Source organism: Bombina bombina, chromosome 5, assembly GCF_027579735.1.
Source record: "Bombina bombina isolate aBomBom1 chromosome 5, aBomBom1.pri, whole genome shotgun sequence".
Taxonomy (NCBI): Eukaryota; Metazoa; Chordata; class Amphibia; order Anura; family Bombinatoridae; genus Bombina; species Bombina bombina.
The window spans coordinates 211399068-211418386 of NC_069503.1; the positions used below are offsets into that span (position 1 = coordinate 211399068).

Genomic DNA, 19319 nt, shown 5'->3' on the forward strand with positions numbered 1-19319 from the left:
TTAGATTCATACCAATGAGTAACAGGGTTACGAGCTTGGATCATGGTCTCAATGACTGATTCAGAAAAACCAAGTTGAGACAAAACTAAGCGTTCAATCTACAAGCAGTCAGTTTCAGAGAAACAAGATTTGGATGGAAGAAAGGACCCTGAGTTAGAAGGTCCTTCCTCAGAGGCAGCCTCCAAGGAGGCAGAGATGACATGTTCACTAGGTCTGCATACCAGATCCTGCGAGGCCATGCAGGAGCTATTAGAATTACTGAAGCTCTCTCCTGTTTGATATGAGCACTGACTCGTGGAAGAAGAGCAAACGAGGAAACAGATAAACTAAACCGAACCTCCAAGGCACTGCCAGAGCATCTATCAGAGCTGCCTGCGGATCTCTTGACCTTCAACCGTACCTTGGAAGCTTGGCGTTCTGCCGAGACGCCATCAGATCCAACTCCGGCACCCCCCACTTGAGGGTTAACCTGGAGAACTTCTCCGGATGGAGAGCCCACTCCCCGGGATGAAAAGTCTGTCTGCTCAGAAAATCTGCTTCCCAATTGTCCACTCCTGGAATATGGAATGAAGATAGACAACAATCGTGAACTTTCGCCCACTGAATAATCCGAGCCACCTCCCTCATGGCTTAAGAACTCAGAGTTCCTCCCTGGTGGTTGATGTAAGCCACAGAGGTGATATTGTCCGACTGAAATCTGATAGATCGGGTTAAAGTCAACTGAGGCCAAGTTATCAGAGAATTTCTAAATCACTCTCAACTCCAAGATGTTTATAGGGAGAGCAGACTCCTCCCAAGTCCATAATCCCTGCACCTTTAACAAATCCCAGACTGCTCCCAGCCTAACAGGTTGGCATCCGTGGTCACGATCACCCAAGAAGGTCTCTGGAAAGCATGTGCCCTGAGACAGATGTTCCTAAAGAAAACCACCACGGAAGAGAGTTTCTTGTTAATACATCTAGATCTATGCTCTGAGACGGACCCAGATGGTTTCTGTTCCATTGCTTGAGCATGCACAATTGCAGAGCTCTTAAATGGAATCGAGCAAAGGGAATGATGCCAAACTTCACCTCCTCCATTGACAGAGGCAAAGAATGAATGGGGATTATGGGAAGGGGAGTGGTATTTAACATCTTTGCTGTGGTGCTCTTTGCCGCCTCCTGCTGGACAGGAGAGATATTCCCACTAGTAATTGATGACATTGTGGACTCACCATATCTTAGGAAAGAAAAGTGTATTTATATAACTGTGTTGGTTAGGCAAAACTAGGGAATGGGTAATAAAGGCATTATCTATCTTTTTAAACAAATATACTGGTGTAGACTGTCCCTTTAACCACTCTCTTTAATTAGAAATGAATCACAATAAGCTCCATTAGGTCACACTTATATTACATAAACAAATAATATACAAATATAAAATATACAACATACCTTTATCAGAAGGGGCAACAGGAGAATCAACTGATGAAAATACAGATAGCTTTGCTTCATCTATGTCTTCCTGGGCAAATTTTCCTGATCTGGCCCAATCAATTGCTTTTTCGAATACTGACAATGTTGATAAACAATTTGGATCTCTAAACAAGAAAAACATAATAAAAGTTATCAAGGATCAATTCTCTAGAGCAGGAAAGGACAACTTCCTAAGACACGGGGCCCTAGTAAAATATTTTAGAAGCCTTAAGGGCCACATATAAAATCTATGATTATTAACACACAAATAACTATAAACATCCTAAAATGTTCAGTGGCACAGGGGATTTAGGCAAGGTTGCAGGGTACCCTTATCTTCTGTTTTCCCCTTTTGAGTTTTGGCCACCCAAAGCTCACATTTTTATTTCTGTCTTTTCCTACTATGGCACACATTCTTAGTTATGCTTTTTCCCTGGGGCCACAAAGTGCAGGGGCCGCATGAGGCCCTTGGGCTGCCAGTTGGCCATTCCTGCCCTAAGCACGACATATTAAAAAAATAATACAAAAGGAAAAATATTACTTTTTTCTTTAGCTATTTGCCATTCCATATTCCTATTATGTAATTGTCCTCTTTTTTTCTTTAAAACATGGAGCACATGGACCTGTATACTTTTCCCCACAATATACGTATAATTACCAAATTGAAAAGAAACACATTTGCCCATATTAACAGTTTGTACATGGCAGCTATCCAGGTCTAACGGTTTTCAGAAGAGCAAGATATACAAAGTAAAAAAAGCTTTTTGTTCACTCAATTTTAGTTGCAATATTTTTTTGCTATGTTTTGTTTTTTCCTTCATCATTCACCAATAATCTACTGACAAAAGTTATATTTCTATATGCTCTTTGGTTGTCTATAGCAGGTCTGTCCAAACATTTCAAATGAGGGGCCATATATATTTATAATAAAAAGGGGACAGAACCCTCCCCCAGCAGAAATTAAAGGGACATAAAACCCAAAAATGTTTTCTCTCGATTTAGACCATTTTCTGGGGTATATATTATCAATTTTGTTTCATTCTCTTGGTATCCTTTACTGAAGGAGCAGCAATGCACCACTGGTAGCTAGTTGAACATATAAAAGCCAACAACAAGAGGCATACACATGTGCAGCCAGTAATCTGCAGCTAGCTCCCCGACTCCTGAGCCTACCTAGGTATCCTTTAAAACAAAGGATACATAAAGAACAAAACAAATTAGATAATAGAAGTTAATTGCATGCTCTTTCTGAATGAAAACATTTGGGTTTCATGTCCATTTAAATCCAAATTACATTTCTATATAATGGCTCACCCCCAGACCTCCTCCTGAGGATGAATAGACAACTTCCCTTATTGAACATCTGTATGCTTGGTGAATGTTCAGAATATGATGGATAACACGGGAAGGTATTTTGGTTAGTATGAAACAAGATATATGTATATATATATATATATATATATATATATATATATATATATATATATATATATATAGAGAGAGAGAGAGAGAGAGAGAGACTTTTTATGTGGTGAATTATGTATTTCCCCAAATTTTGAACAAGAATGACACCTATTAAAGGGATATAAAAGTACAAAAAGAAAATGCTCTAATATGCTATTTTATTACACAATTTTTTGCATATAACTATATGTTTAACCCCTGCAAATGATTAAACACAGGTAAAAACACAGTTAAAGTCAGATCCAGAGTTGTAATGCACTACTGGGAGCTAGCTAAGCACATATGGTGAGCCAAACAAGGGACAGTTTAAAGACTTAGAGGAAAATACAAATCAAATTACATTAATTTATGATGTATCTGACCAGTGTAAACTCGGTGCTTGCAGAAGTATGCACATATGCAACATAAAATAGACTGTCAGAAACCCTATGTGTAGTTGCACTGTTTTGTTCTCCACATGCTCTTATGGAACACATAAGTAAGGGTCAATTCTAAAAAAAAAAAAACAAAACAAAAAAAAACAAACAAACAAAACACCTGTTCAGCTTGGAGTGAGATCATTGTGCAGACTTCTAAGGTGGCAGAACTCACTGAATTCTGTAAGAAAAAGTGAGGAACTTGGAAGACCCAAATAAATTATATGTGCTCTATGGAAAACAAAATTACGCAGGGATGAGTGAGGTTAAAAGAAGAGCACCTAGCAATTATACAAATTCCCAGTTTGAAGCAAATACAAATTCAACTGAATTTGAATCACTACAATTTAACTTTTTGCTACTAGTTTAGTATTAAATATTTTTCGGTTCAGTGTATTCTAAATTTTGAGCAAACATCACATACATAAAACTAGTAATAACATCAGTGAGAGCTACAGGTGTAAAATATTTAGAGATTATAGTTGTGAAAATATGTAGTAGACTTCTCTATTCTCCTGACTCAAGGCACAAAGACTGCTCTCAGGGCACACTGATGGGATATCTCCGTTTATAGAAACAACAAACTTGCTGATAAATTTTTCTGCATTTGTATTGTAAGAAAAGTAAACAAACTGAAATAATATCGCAGATGAAGCTGTCTGAGTGTACCTGTGTCCAACTGGTTTGAACATTTCCTGCAGTCTTGATATCCACAGTATAATACCAAAAGTAAAGTATTTTATATGCTACTATTTAACAATAGTAACATGAACAAATACTATTTCATTAGCACCTATATCATGTTTTTCTTACCGATAAGAGTAGAAATTGAAGATTCCATCAAAGCCAAGTTTAGCACCACCCCCATAAGCTCCACCTTTCTCTCGAATTTCCCCATGAAGAAATTTTGCTGTTAGTACGCGTGCAAGTATACGGAGGCTAATCAAAGATAAAAATAAAGGGATACTTAGACAACAGATAAATACAATGTTTATTATCACCACATAATTAAATATATTTTTGTATAATATACTACATATATCTACCTATATCTTAGTGTGGCAGTATATATCACATTGACCTGCCTCTATCCTACGATGCATTTAACACTAATCATGTACATACTGCTGCAAATAGGTATACAAAAAACAATGGTACATCAACAGGAAACAGAATCATTAAAATTAAATCAAATGTAGAATTAAAGTAATACATTTTATTTACAACTCCAAAAGCCTTGATTAGCCACAGCCCTTTTTATATTAGTAGTACTGATTACAAATAATAAAAATACCAAGCCTAAAAGGGCAATCTCACTCCTGGAGAAGCTCTCAGCGGGCAAAGTGATTAAAATAATCAAGCCTCCAAAAAACCCCAAAAAACTATGCTTACCTGATAGATTTCTTTCTTTCCGGGCATGGAGAGTCCACAACGTTATTTCAATTACTAGTGGGATATTCAACTCCTGGCTAGCAGGAGGAGACAAAGAGCACCCCAGCAAAGCTGTTATGTGTAACTTTCCTTATCCATAATCCCGTCATTCAGCCAAAGGAAAATGGAAAAAGAAGAAACAGAAGGGTATAGAGGTGCCTGAGGTTTACTCAAAAAGAAAACTGCTGAATTATCTTTTTTTTTAAAAAGGCGGGGTTATGGACTCCCAAAGAAAGAAATTTATCAGGTAAGCATAAATTTTGTTTTCTTTCCTATGGCATGGAGAGTCCACAACGTCATTTCAATTACTAGTGGGAACCAATGCCCAAGCTAGAGGACAGGGAATGAACAGGGAGGGAGAACAAAGGCAGGAGAACCTAAACAGAAGGCACCACTGCTTGAAGAACCTTTCTCCCAAAAGAGGCCTCAGCCGAGGCAAAAGTATCAAATTTGTGGAATTTGGAAAAAGTATGCAAAGAGGACCATGTTGCCGCCTTGCAAATCTGTTCCACAGAAGCTTCAATTGTGAAAGACCAAGATGAGGAGATAGCCCTGGTGGAATGAGCCACAATCCTCTCAGGAGGCTGCTGTCCAGCAGTCTCATGAGCAAAATGAATCATACTTCTTAACCAGAGGGAAAGAGTAGTAGAAGTGGCCTTCTGACCCTTTATTTTCCAGAGAAAACAACAAGCAGGACAGAAGGATTGCCGAAAATCTTTAGTAGCATGAAGGTAAAATTTTAGAGCATGCACAACATCAAGGTTATGCAAAATATGTTCCTTATGAGAAGAAGGATAAAGGACAAAAAGAAGGAACAACCATTTCCTGATTAATGTTTCTATCCAACACCACCTTAGGGAGAAACCCCAATTTAGTACGAAGGACCGCCTTATCTGCATGAAAAAAAGTACTGGGAATCATACTGCAGAGCTGAAAGCTCAGAAACTCTGCGAGCGGAAGAAATAGCAAGGAGAAACAAAACCTTCCAAAATAACAATTTTATATCAACCACATGCATCAGCTTAAATGGAGCCAGCTGCAAAACTTTAAGAACAATATTTAGGCTCCAAGGAGGAGCAACAGGTTTAAACACATGCCTGATTCTGACCAGGGCCTGAACAAAAGCTTGAACATCTAGTAAGCCTGCCAGACGTTTGAGCAAAAGAATAGACAGTGAAGAAATCTGACTATATAGAGTACTGACTTAAAAAACAAAAAACAAAAAAAACAACAAAAAAAAAAACACCTTTCTCCAGGCCACCCTAAAGAAAAGATAACATTTGGGAAATCCTCACCAGTCTCCAGGACAAAACTTTAGCTTCACACCAAAAAAGGTATTTACACCATTTTTTATGGTAAATCCTGCAATTAACTGGTTTACGAGCCTGAAGCATAGTGTGCCCGCTTCCGAAAAACCACGTCTAGACAGGACTAGGTGTTCCATCTCCAAGCAGTCAGCGTCAGAGAATTTAGATTCAGATGGAGGAATGGACCCTGAATTAGAAGGTCCTTCCTCAGAGGTAACCTCCAAGGTGGAAGAGATGACATCTTCACCAGATCTGTAAACGGGGGAAACAGGTACGCGAGACTGAAATTCCAAGGAACCGCCAAGGCATCTATCAGAGCGGCCTGAACCTTGAACCGTACTTTGGAAGCTTGGCGTTTTGACGAGAAGCCATCAGATCCAACTCCGGAACCCAACACCTGAGAGATATCCTTGAGAACACTTTCGAATGGAGAGCCCACTCCCTGGGATGAAAAGTCTGTCTGCTCAGAAAATCCGCCTCCCAATTGTCCACCCCTGGAATGTGGATGGCAGATAGGCGACAATAGTGAGCTTCCGCCCACTGCAGAATGCGAGTCACCTCCATCATGGCCAAGGAACTCTGAGCTCCTCCCTGGTGGATGATGTAAGCCACTGAGGTGATGTTGTCCGACTGGAATCTGATAAACCGAACTAAACTTGAGGCCAAGCTGTCAAGGCATTGAAGATTGCTCTCAACTCCAAGATGATTAAAGGAAGAGAAGCAAGTTCCCCGAGACAGATGTTCCTGAGAAAACCACCACGAGAGATAGTCTCTTGTTAGGGGTCCAGATTTATCCTCTGCGATAAATCCGAATAGTCTCCGTTCTGTTGACTGAGCATGCAAAGCTGCATTGGTCGTAGATGGATGCAAGCAAAAGGAATGATGTCCATGGAAGCCACCATCAGATCAATCACCTCCATGCATTGAGCCACTGATGGACGAAAGGCAGACTGGAGAGAAAGATAAGAAGCAAGAAGTTTGGATTTTCTGACGTCCTTCAGGAAAAACTTCATGGACAGGGAATCTATGATTGTCCCTAGGAAACACACTTTTGTAGTTGGAACTAGAGAACTCTTTTTCAGATTCATCTTCCACCCGTGGGAATGTAGAAAAGACAACAACATCTCTTTATGAGATTTTGCTAGCTGAATAGATGACACCTGAACCAAGATGTTGTCTAGATAAGGCACCACATTAATTCCCTTTGGATCTGATTACTGCCAATAGGGCTCCCAGAACTTTGTGAATATTCTGGGAGCTGTAGCAAGACCAAATGGAAAGGCAATAAACTGGAAATGCTTGTCCAGAAAGGCAAACCTTAGAAACTGTTGATGATCCCTGAGATTCCCTGAGTCCTTCAGGTCTATGGTCGTCATGAACTGACCTTGCTGAATCAATGGAAGAAGGGAACAAATAGTTTCCATCTTGAAGGACGGAACCCTGAGGAATTTGTTGAGACACTTTAGGTCTAGGATAGGATGGAAGATCCTCTCCTTTTTGGGAACCACACATAGATTTGAATAGAATCCTAGACCTTGCTCCTCTAGAGGGACTGGTACAAAAACTCCCAGGGAGGAAAGGTCACCTACGCAATTTAAGAAGGCCTCCCTCTTTACCTGGTTTGAGGATAGTCTTGAAAGGAGAAATCTGAGAAATCTGCCCCTTGGAGGGCAAGATCTGAATCCTATGTTGTAACCCTGAGATACTATGTCCACAGCCCACGGATCTGGGACATTGTGTATCCAAGCCAGATGTAAAAAAAAAAAAAAAAAAAAAAAAAAAAAAAAAAAAAAAAAGGAAAAAAAAATCCTGCCCCCCCCCCCCACCCCATTCAAAATCGGAGCGGAGCGGACCCTTCATGCTGATTTAGGGTCAGAGGAAAGTTTCTTGTTTTGTTTTCCCTTATTTCAAGACTGGCTGGATTTCCAATTGAACCGGAATTGGAAGAAGAGGAGGACTTCTGACTATTAAAGTTGCGAAAGGAACAAAATTAGAAGTTGGTCGACCCTTAGGTCTATTCCTCTTGTCCTGAGGTAGGAAAGATCACTTTACACCCATAATCTCTGAAATGATTTCCGCCAGACAAGGCCCAAACAGAGTTTTACCCTTATAAGGTAAAGCCAAAAGCATGGGCTTAAAAGAAACATCAGCCGACCAAGATTTTAACCCCAAAGCTCAGCGAGCAAGAACATTTAAACTAGACATCTCAGCTCCCACTCAAATTACATGCATGATAGCATTGCAGATAAAGGTATTGGCCAGATTAAGAGCTTTGATCCTATCTTGGATCTCTTCTATTGTAGATTCTTCTGATATCATATCAGACAAGGCATTGCACCAATAAGATGCTGCTCCCGTAACCGTAGCAATACTTGCCTCAGGTTGCCACTGTAATCCTTGATGGATGAACATCTTCTTTAAGTTAAAATACATGTATTTCACTTAGAGGAAAGAAGATAAATCACCTCAGCATGAAAAATCACTTCAGCATGAAAAAGAACAGCATAGATTCATATGCAGAAAAATACAATTAACCTTTAGAGTATTAATGACATAGGAGAATATCTATATACATATATAGAAAATTCAGCTTTTTATTGTAAATTTACAGAACACATAGATACATAATGTAAAATCTTAAAGGGACACTGAACCCAAATTTTTTCTTTCATGATTCAGATAGAGCAGGCAATTTAAAGCAACGTTCTAATTTACTCCTATTATCAATTTTTCTTCATTCTCTTGCTATCTTTATTTGAAAAGCAAGAATGTAAGTTTAGAAGCCGGCCCATTTTTGGTTCACAACCTGGGTTGTGCTTGCTGATTGGACAGCACAAAAAAACGCAAGTGCTATCCAGGGTACTAAACCAAAAAGTGTCTGGCTCCTTAGCTTAGATGCCTTCTTTTTCAAATAAAGATAGCAAGAGAACGAAGAAAAATTGATAAAAGGAGTAAATTAGAAAACATAATTTATGCTTACCTGATAAATTTATTTCTCTTGTGATGTATCGAGTCCACGGATTCATCCTTACTTGTGGGATATTCTCCTTCCCTACAGGAAGTGGCAGAGAGAGCACCCACAGCAGAGCTGCCTATATAGCTCCCCCCTTAACTCCACCCCCCAGTCATTCGACCAAAGGCTAGGAAGAAAAAGGAGAAACCATAGGGGGCAGTGGTGACTGAAAGTTTAAAAATAAAAATATATATGCCTGTCTTAAAAAACAGGGTGGGCCGTGGACTCGATACATCACAAGAGAAATAAATTTATCAGGTAAGCATAAATTATGTTTTCTCTTGTAAGATGTATCGAGTCCACGGATTCATCCTTACTTGTGGGATCCCAATACCAAAGCTTTAGGACACGGATGAAGGGAGGGACAAGACAGGGACCTTAAACGGAAGGCACCACTGCTTGTAGAACCTTTCTCCCAAAAATAGCCTTCGAAGAAGCAAAAGTATCGAATTTGGAAAATTTGGAAAAAGTATGAAGCGAAGACCAAGTCGCCGCCTTACAAATCTGTTCAACAGAAGCCTCATTTTTAAAAGCCCATGTGGAAGCCACAGCTATAGTAGAATGAGCAGTAATCCTTTCAGGAGGCTGCCGTCCAGCAGTCTCATAGGCTAAACGGATGATGCTTTTCAGCCAAAAGGAAAGAGAGGTAGCCGTAGCCCTTTGACCTCTCCGCTTACCAGAATAAACAACAAACAAAGAAGATGTTTGACGGAAATCTTTAGTTGCTTGTAAGTAGAATTTTAAAGTACGAACCACATCAAGATTGTGTAACAGACGTTCCTTCTTAGATGAAGGATTAGGACACAAAGAAGGAACCACAATCTCTTGATTGATATTCTTATTAGAAACAACCTTAGGAAGAAACCCAGGCTTGGTACGTAAAACCACCTTATCTGCATGGAAAACAAGATAAGGGGAATCACATTGTCAAGCAGATAGCTCAGAAACTCTTTGAGCCGAAGAGATAGCTACTAAAAACAAAACTTTCCAAGATAAAAGCTTAATATCTATGCAATGCATAGGTTCAAACGGAACCCCTTGAAGCACATTAAGAACTAAGTTTAGGCTCCATGGCGGAGCAACAGGCTTAAATACAGGCTTGATTCTGACCAAAGCCTGACTAAATGCTTGAACGTCTGGGACAACTGCCAGACGTTTGTGAAGTAGAATAGACAAAGCAGATATCTGACCTTTAATAGAACTATCAGATAATCCCTTCTCCAAACCTTCTTGGAGAAAAGACAGTATTCTAGGAATCCTAATCTTACTCCAAGAGTAACCCTTGGATTCACACCAATAAAGATATTTGCGCCAAATCTTATGATAAATCTTCCTGGTGACAGGCTTTCTAGCCTGAATCAGGGTATCAATGACCGATTCAGAGAAACCACACTTTCATAAAATCATGCGTTCAATCTCCAAGCAGTCAGAAGCAGAGAAATTAGATTTGGATGCGTGAACGGGCCTTGAATTAGAAGGTCCCGCCTCACTGGCAGAGTCCACGGTGGAACCGAGGACATGTCCACTAGGTCTGCATACCAAGTCCTGCGTGGCCACGCAGGAGCTATCAGAATTACCGAAGCTCTCTCCTGCTTGATTCTGGCAACCAGACGTGGAAGGAGAGGAAACGGTGGAAATACATAAGCCAGATTGAAGGACCAAGGCACTGCTAGAGCATCTATCAGTACCGCCTCGGGATCCCGGGACCTGGACCCGTAACGAGGAAGTTTGGCATTCTGACGAGACGCCATCAGATCCAATTCTGGAGTGCCCCATAGCTGAATTAGCTGGGCGAATACCTCCGGATGGAGTTCCCACTCCCCCGGATGAAGAGACTGATGATTTAGAAAATCCGCCTCCCAGTTCTCTACTCCTGGGATGTGGATTGCTGAGAGATGGCACGAGTGATCCTCTGCCCATCAAATTATTTTGGTTACCTCCATCATCGCTAGAGAACTCCTTGTTCCTCCCTAATGATTGATATAAGCTACAGTCGTGATGTTGTCCGACTGAAACCTGATGAATTTGGCCGCAGCAAGCTGAAGCCACGCCTGAAGCGCATTGAAAATCGCTCTCAGTTCTAAAATGTTTATCGGTAGGAGAGTTTCCTCCCGAAACCATAAGCCCTGTGCTTTCAGGGAGTTCCAGACTGCACCCCAGCCTAACAGGCTGGCATCTGTCGTTACAATAAGCCACTCTGGCCTGCGGAAGCACATTCCCTGAGACAGGTGGTCCTGAGACAACCACCAGAGAAGAGAATCTCTGGTCTCCTGGTCCAGATGCAGTTGAGGAGATAAGTCTGCATAATCCCCATTCCACTGTTTGAGCATGCAGTGGTCTGAGGTGTAGACGGGCAAAAGGAACTATGTCCATTGCCGCTACCATGAGTCCGATTACCTCCATACACTGAGCCACTGATGGCCGAGGAATGGAATGAAGAGCTCGGCAAGTGGATAAGAGTTTTAACTTTCTGACCTCCGTCAGAAATATTTTCATTTCTACCGAGTCTATCAGAGTCCCTAGAAAGGAAACTCTTGTAAGAGGGAAGAGAGAACTCTTTTTTTATGTTCACCTTCCACCCGTGAGATGTCAGAAAAGCCAACACGATGTCTGTGTGAGACTTGGCTAGCTGGAAAGTCGACGCCTGAATTAAGATGTCGTCTAGATAAGGCGCCACTGCTATGCCCCGTGGTCGTAGAACCGCCAGAAGGGACCCTAGCACTTTTGTGAAAATTCTGGGAGCCGTGGCCAACCCGAAGGGAAGGGCCACAAACTGGTAATGCCTGCCCAGAAAGGCGAATCTGAGAAATTGATGATGATCTCTGCGAAAAGGGATGTGTAGATACGCATCCTTTAAATCCACGGTAGTCATATATTGACCCTCCTGGATCAGAGGTAGACTAGTCCGAATAGTCTCCATCTTGAATGATGGAACTTTGAGGAACTTGTTTAGAATTTTGAGATCGAAGATTGGTCAGAAAGTTCCCTCTTTCTTGGAAACCACAAACAGGTTTGAATAAAACCCTAGCCCCTGTTCCTCCTTTGGAACTGGGAGAATCACCCCCATGGTAAGTAGGTCTTCTACACAGCATAAGAACGCCTCTCTCTTTGTCTGGTTTAAAGACAATCGAGAAATATGAAATCTCCCCCTTGGAAGGGAGCCCTTGAATTCCAGAAGATATCCCTGGGACACAATTTCTAAAGCCCAGGGATCCTGAACATCTCTCGCCCAAGCCTGAGCGAAGAGAGAAAGTCTGCCCCCTACTAGATCCGATCCCGGATCGGGGGCTACCCCTTCATGCTGTCTTAGAGGCAGCTGCAGGCTTCTTGGCCTGTTTACCCTTGTTCCAGGCCTGGTTAGGTCTCCAGACTGACTTGGATTGGGCAAAATTCCCCTCTTGCTTTGTAGCAGAGGAAGCCTTAAAGTTCCGAAAGGAACGAAAATTATTTTGTTTGGCCCTCATCTTATTTGATCTATCCTGAGGAAGGGCATGACCTTTCCCTCCAGTGATGTCTGAAATAATCTCCTTCAGTTCAGGCCCGAATAGGGTCTTACCTTTGAAAGGAATGTTCAAAAGTTTAGATTTAGATGACACATCAGCAGACCAGGACTTAAGCCATAACGCCCTGTGTGCTAAAATGGCAAAACCTGAATTCTTTGCCGCTAATTTAGCCAGCTGAAAAGCGGCATCTGTAATAAAAGAATTAGCCAACTTAAGTGCCTTAATTCTGTCCATAATTTCCTCTAATGGAGTCTCCATTTGGAGAGCCTCTTCTAGAGCCTCAAACCAGAAAGCAGCTGCAGTCGTTACAGGAACAATGCACGCAATAGGTTGGAGAGAAAAACCTTGATGAATAAAAAATTTCTTCAGGAGACCCTCTAATTTTTTATCCATAGGATCTTTGAAAGCACAACTGTCCTCGATAGGTATAGTTGTAGGCTTAGACAGAGTAGAAATAGCTCCCTCCACCTTAGGAACTGTCTGCCATGAGTCCCTTATGGTATCCGAAATGGGAAACATTTTCTTAAAAACAGGAGGGGGAGTGAACGGAATACCTGGTCTATCCCACTCCTTAGCAATAATATTCACAATCCTCTTAGGGACTAGAAAAACATCAATTTAAAAAGGAACCTCTAAGTATCTATCCATTTTACACAATTTCTCTGGGACCACTACAGGGTCACAATCATCTAGAGTTGCTAATACCTCCCTAAGCAATAAGCGGAGGTGTTCAAGCTTAAATTTAAAGGCCGTCATATCAGAATCTGTCTGAGGAAGCGTCTTTCCTTAATCAGAAATTTCTCCCTCAGATAACAAATCCCTCGCCCCTTCAGAGCATTGTGAGGGTATATCAGAAACGGCTACTAAAGCGTGAGACGGCTCAGCATTTTTCCTTAACCCAGAGATGTCTCGCTTTCCATGTAAACCAGGCAGTTTGGACTAAACCTCAGTGAGGGTTGTATTCATAACTGTTGCCATGTCTTGTAAAGTAAATGAATGTGACGCACTAGAGGTACTTGGCGTCACTTGTGCGGGGCGTTACTGGTTGTGACACTTGGGGAGAGCTAGATGGCGAACCCTCATTTACTTCTGACTGAGAATCATCTATTGCTCTATTTTTAAGTGCTAATATATGTTCTTTAAAATTTATAGATAAATCAGTACATTTGGGACACCTTCTAAGAGGGGGTTCCACAATGGCATCCAAACATATTGAACAAGGATTTTCCTTGGTATCAGACATGTTAAACAGGCTAGTAAAGTAACAAGCAAGCTTGGAAAACACTGTAATCAAAGTAAATAACACTTAGAAATAAAACGGTACTGTGCCTTTAAGAGAAAAAAAGCTGCACAAGTTCTGCAAAACAGTGTAAAAAAGCAGTAAACTTAAATTTTTTACAGTATTATCTTACAGCCTTAGTAACTTTGCACAACTATGCAAATAAACAATTAACCCCTTAATGGCAAAACCGGATTGAAAAAACGGCAAAACCGGTAAAAAAGACATTCTGCTGTGGCGCCTACCTGCCCTTCAGAACGATTTGTGGGGAAAAAACCTCCTTTACAGCCCTCAAACACAGCAGGAGCAGTTGGATGACTCTTAAGGAAAAGAAACTGCACAACTGAGGCGTGAAAATAGGCCCCTCCCACCTCACTCAATGTTTTGAGGCCTATTAGAAAAAACACCTGAGTGTCTCTAATCAATCATGTGGGTTAAAAAACCCTAACAAAAGTCACAAAGACCCCTTCAGTCCCTACAAAAAACGTTATAAATGCATCATTTACTTGAACAAACAAAAAACGTTTTTTTTGTGTGTTTTTTTTAACAGTGTCACCAGTAACAAATGAGCCCTTCAAGCAAGCTGAAATTCCTAGAATAAATACAGTATGTCTAGAAAAACATAGACTGAACATACCTCATATGCAGCTTAGCATGCAAACCGTTCCCCCAACTGAAGTTTTCCTGTACTCTTCAGCCCTTGTGAGAACAGCAGTGGATCTTAGTTACAAAGTGCTAAGATCATAATCCTCCTTGCAGAAATCTTCATCTCTTTTTCTGCCAGAGTAAATAGTACACACCGGCACCATTTAAAATAACAAACTTTTGCTTGAGAAAAAAACTAACATTTTTGTCACCACACTCGCTCTGCACTTCCTAGTTACTTAGAGTAGGCAAAGAGAATGACTGGGGGGTGGAGTTAAGGGGGGAGCTATATAGGCAGCTCTGCTGTGGGTGCTCTCTTTGCCACTTCCTGTAGGGGAGGAGAATATCCCACAAGTAAGGATGAATCCGTGGACTGGATACATCTTACAAGAGAAAGTTGCTTAAAAGTGCATGCTCTATCTGAATCATGAAAACAAAAATTGGGTTTAGTATCCTTTTAAGCTCCTTGAGTATACAAAGAACCATATATGAAGTCATCAATCAGAAATAAACTCATATGAGAGATTTTGTTGTTGAAGGAAAACGGATATCAATAACTGACACCAGATACGCATGAACTCTTAATACAAAAAAAAGGCTGTTTTTAAGAAAAAGAGAGTTATAAAGACATATGTTATAATATCTATGTGTCTCCATACCCACTCAGCCTCGTGGGTTGGGGAAACTGTACCGGCAGGTTACTGTGCAGCGCATAACATAAACCCCCAGGGGGTTAAAAAGCGTGCAAGCTCTACTGATCTAGTTAGAAAAAAAAGGTGCCCGTAAAAGTGCTAAATACATGTAAGGAACTTGCACCGGTACATACAATCATAAACTTTACATCAATAAATGAACCAGCCCATGAACATTCTCCCGCCACCGCCCGTCTCAAGTCCTAACCCAGATATACATGGGTTCTGAGGACTGTCTATGAAAGAAAACTATGCATAGTGATGGTATAACTAAACAGATCTATGTATATCGCCAAACCAATGTAAGGTACATACAACCTGATGTGTCCTATAAGAGACTGCCTTACCGAGATCGGATGTGCTGCCAAGGATAGCGCACCCCTACACACTCGCACTATCTTTTCTCCCTCAACGGTTGTTTGACAATTGCGTCACAAACAACCCGGTCCTAGGCAGGAAAGAAATCATTACCCTCCCACCACTAAAACACTGAGGAAGCTTAGGGCAGCGGTTCATGCTAGATACTTGTCCCCAACAATATGAGGGAGTTAGAAACAAAAAGGCCAGTAAATGTAAACTTCCGCAAACAATGCTGATAGAGGAAAACCCTCTGAAAAAAAACTATACAGCCCGTTCCGGTTCACCAATAAAGGTAAAAACCCCTAGTGAAAACCAGAACGTCAAGGCTTAAAATAGAAGGGAGAAAAAATAAACCCCATAAGGAGCTCTGTTTCCCAGATGGCCACTAGATAAAAGTTGCCACAGACACCCTCCCCTACACTTAAGGGGGTCAGTTTAACTGTAGCGGGAGTATTAAAAACCCCAACCTGCTCAAAGGCTATAAAAATATCCTTCCTGAGCACAGGATATAAAATCTTATTCAGACCCACTAAGAGGGAATTTATGGGCCATCTAGGGCACCCAATACAGAGTCCCCCGCATAGATAGGGCATGAAAATACAAAAGGACTTACCCTCCAGGGTCTTCTGTTGTGGAGTAGACACAACAGCTGCAGGTCTGTTAGCCTCATCTGATCGCTGACAGGGACCTGGAAAATAAGAAAGAAAAGAGTAACCAATCCTGGCTTTCTATGAAGGGGTAGCAATAATGTTAGAAATAAAGCAGAGACAACCTCGCCACTTTCTAACTGCTAATAGTCACCATTACTCTTACTAAAGACATTGACATGGACACAGCTTAGCCCCAATCCTTGCTTGCAGGGAAAAGTACCCATAAAAATATGTAATATCTTCAGACACCATCTTCGCACAACCTTCATTGACAGAGGCAAAGAGAATGACTGGGGATTATGGGTAAGGGAAGTTACACTTAACAGCTTTGCTGGGGTGTTCTTTGCCTCCTCCTGCTGGCCAGGAGTTGAATATCCCACTAGTAATTGGAATGACATTGTGGACTCTTCATGCCATAGGAAAGAAAAAGGAATTCCATAGATTAGAATCAATGTACCAGCCTCGGTTTATTATATGTGGTGATATACAAATAGGTGCACATAATGAAATCACCAGTTGAACTTACCTGGCATAGTCAGCATCTGTATAAGGGACCGTCCTTACACATTCACCTATGTAGTTTACTGGGAAGGGCAGTGAAAAGTGTGTTTTCATCTGACATGGCTTGAAGGTTGGCTCCTTTAAACACATAGTAACAAGTAAAATGGTTAAAAGTTTAAACCTTATAACTGCTGCTTTATTAAACTTTACTTTTTACAAACATATACAAAACAAATATCAGTGGTTTAATGCATCAACATGTTGTATGTGTTGAGATAAAAGGGTTAAGAAATAAGTAGCTATTATCAATAAAACTTACACAGATAAGCTTCCTGCTTGCTCTTGGTGACACCTCATGACCTGATGAAGGATTTGCAGATTTCTATAAAATGAAAAATGAATTACCTTTAATTATATGATTCATTTTACGTTTATGGTTCCATAGTGAAAAATGCAAAGCCAGTGTATATATGTTGTGTAAAAAAATCAGTATTAAATGTATTCTGATATTTACATTACACATCCAATCTTAACATCAGTTCAAGTGTTTATGCTGAGAATTACCCAGTGTAGCGGTACAGTTCTATAATGGTCTCTACTGTTTAAGAAAATTATTTTCTGCTGCCAAGTGATGCATGCGATATTTCCTCCCCAATGGCGATAAACTATATTCCAAGCAGGAAAGCGACCTCCTTTTCAAACAAGTGGTTTACCCAATATCAAATAAGGAGGGGGAAGCAGGAACATAACCTCTTCAACACTAGTGAACAAACATTTTCAATATATTCAAGAGCAGCAATTGAAAGGGTAACATATTTCACATAAAAAGCCGAAGCTGTAAGAACTGAATCCAACAGGTAATGAATGTTTAGGGACAGTTGATATTCAAGTCAGTTTTTTGGCTAAATTACGAGTGTTGTGCTGCTGCTCAGAAGCGATGAGGGAGATAGAGATATATATAAAAATAGAAAAAAGGCAAGCACTCTCCTTCATCAGACCAAGAGAAAAAATGAACAAACACAAGTGATTATAACAGGTGTACACCCCACCCCCAATCAAAGAAGAACAGCCCCTGTTACAACAGGAAGTGGCATAGAAATATACAAAACATAAAAAAAAAATTCTATGACTGGTATCAGTGATCAAAACTATCATAGTTGTGGGGCTGTATGCGTGCACAATATATACACATAGTGTTAACCATAAAAGAAAAAAATACATAAATAAATATGAAAAAGGAAATTTAGGCTTACTTGATAAATTGATTTCTTTTACGATATACCGAGTCCACGGGTTTCATTCTTACTTGTGGGATATAATCCTCCTGCTAACAGGAAGTGGCAAAGAGCACCACAGCAGAGCTGCCATATAGCTCCCCCCTTAACTCCTTCCCCCAGTCATTCTCTTTGCCTATGCTAGCAATAGGAAGGGTAAAGTTTATGTGGTGATAAAATGATAGTTTTAGTTTTCTTTAATCAAGAATTTTTTATTTTAAATGGTAACGGAGAGTACTGTTTTTCCTCAGGCAGGACATAGAAGAAGAATTCTGCTTTGAGTCTGATGATCTTAGCAGTTGTAATTCGACCGAAGTTAGGAAGAGAAAGGAAAAGCCACGGTGCAGATGTGTCTGAAGTTCACAAAAATGAATAACCTGTCTCAGAGAACAGGGCAGGCCGTGGACTCATCGTGTCTAAAAAGAAACAAATTTATCAGGTAAGCATACATTTTCTTTTCTTTTTAAAGACACGATGAGTCCACGTATTTCATCCTTACTTGTGGGATACAATACCAAAGCTAGAGTACACGGATGATAAGGGAGGGACAAGACAGGAAACCAAATGGAAGGCACCACTACTTGAAGAACCATTCTCCCAAAAACAGGCAAAAGTATCAAATTTGTAAAAATTTAGAAAAAGTGTGAAGAGAAGACCAAATTGCAGTCTTGCAAATCTGTTCTACAGAAGCTTCATTTATGAATGCCCATGAGGAAGCAACAGCCCTAGTGGAATGAGCCGTAAGTCTGTCAGGAGGTTGCTGTCCAGCAGTCTCACATGCAAAACAAATGATACTCTTCAGCCAAAAAGAAAGAGAGGTAGCCATAGCTTTCTGACCCTCACGATTTCCAGAGAAAAAGGACAAACAAAGAAGACAACTGACGAAAGCCTTGAGTCGCTTGTAAATAAAATTTCAGAGCACGGACCACGTCCAAATTGTGCAACAGACGTTCCTTTTGAGAATGAGAATTAGGACACAAGGAAGGAACAACAATCTCCTGATGAATGTTCCTGTCTGAAACAACCTTAGGAAGGAATCCTAGTTTAGTACGTAAAACTACCTTATCTGAATGAAAAATAAGGGAAGGCGAATTGTATCGCAATGCCGAAAACTCAGACACTCTTCGAGCTGAAGAAACGACAACAAGGAATAAAACTTTCCAAGATAACAACTTAATATCTAAGGAATGTATAGGCTCAAACGGAGCCTCTTAAAGAACTTTAAAAACTAAATTCGAACTCCATAGCGGAGCAATTGGTTTAAACACAGGCCTGATTCCAACCAAAGCCTGACAAAAGGATTGAAAATCTCGGACATCCTGCAGACGCT

General features: G+C 40.6%; 1 protein-coding gene across 1 annotated transcript in view; it reads right to left on the bottom strand.

Moving 5' to 3' along the window:
* Window positions 1–19319, bottom strand: part of PITRM1 (pitrilysin metallopeptidase 1) — a 488932-nt gene that overhangs the window by 51693 nt on the left and 417920 nt on the right. The window contains exons 15-18 of the mRNA XM_053715675.1: window positions 17035–17097; window positions 16741–16853; window positions 4148–4273; window positions 1434–1579 (exon numbers count right to left, since the gene is read on the bottom strand). Of these exons, the coding sequence (XP_053571650.1) occupies window positions 1434–1579; window positions 4148–4273; window positions 16741–16853; window positions 17035–17097 (448 nt within the window). The remainder of the gene's footprint in view (window positions 1–1433; window positions 1580–4147; window positions 4274–16740; window positions 16854–17034; window positions 17098–19319) is intronic.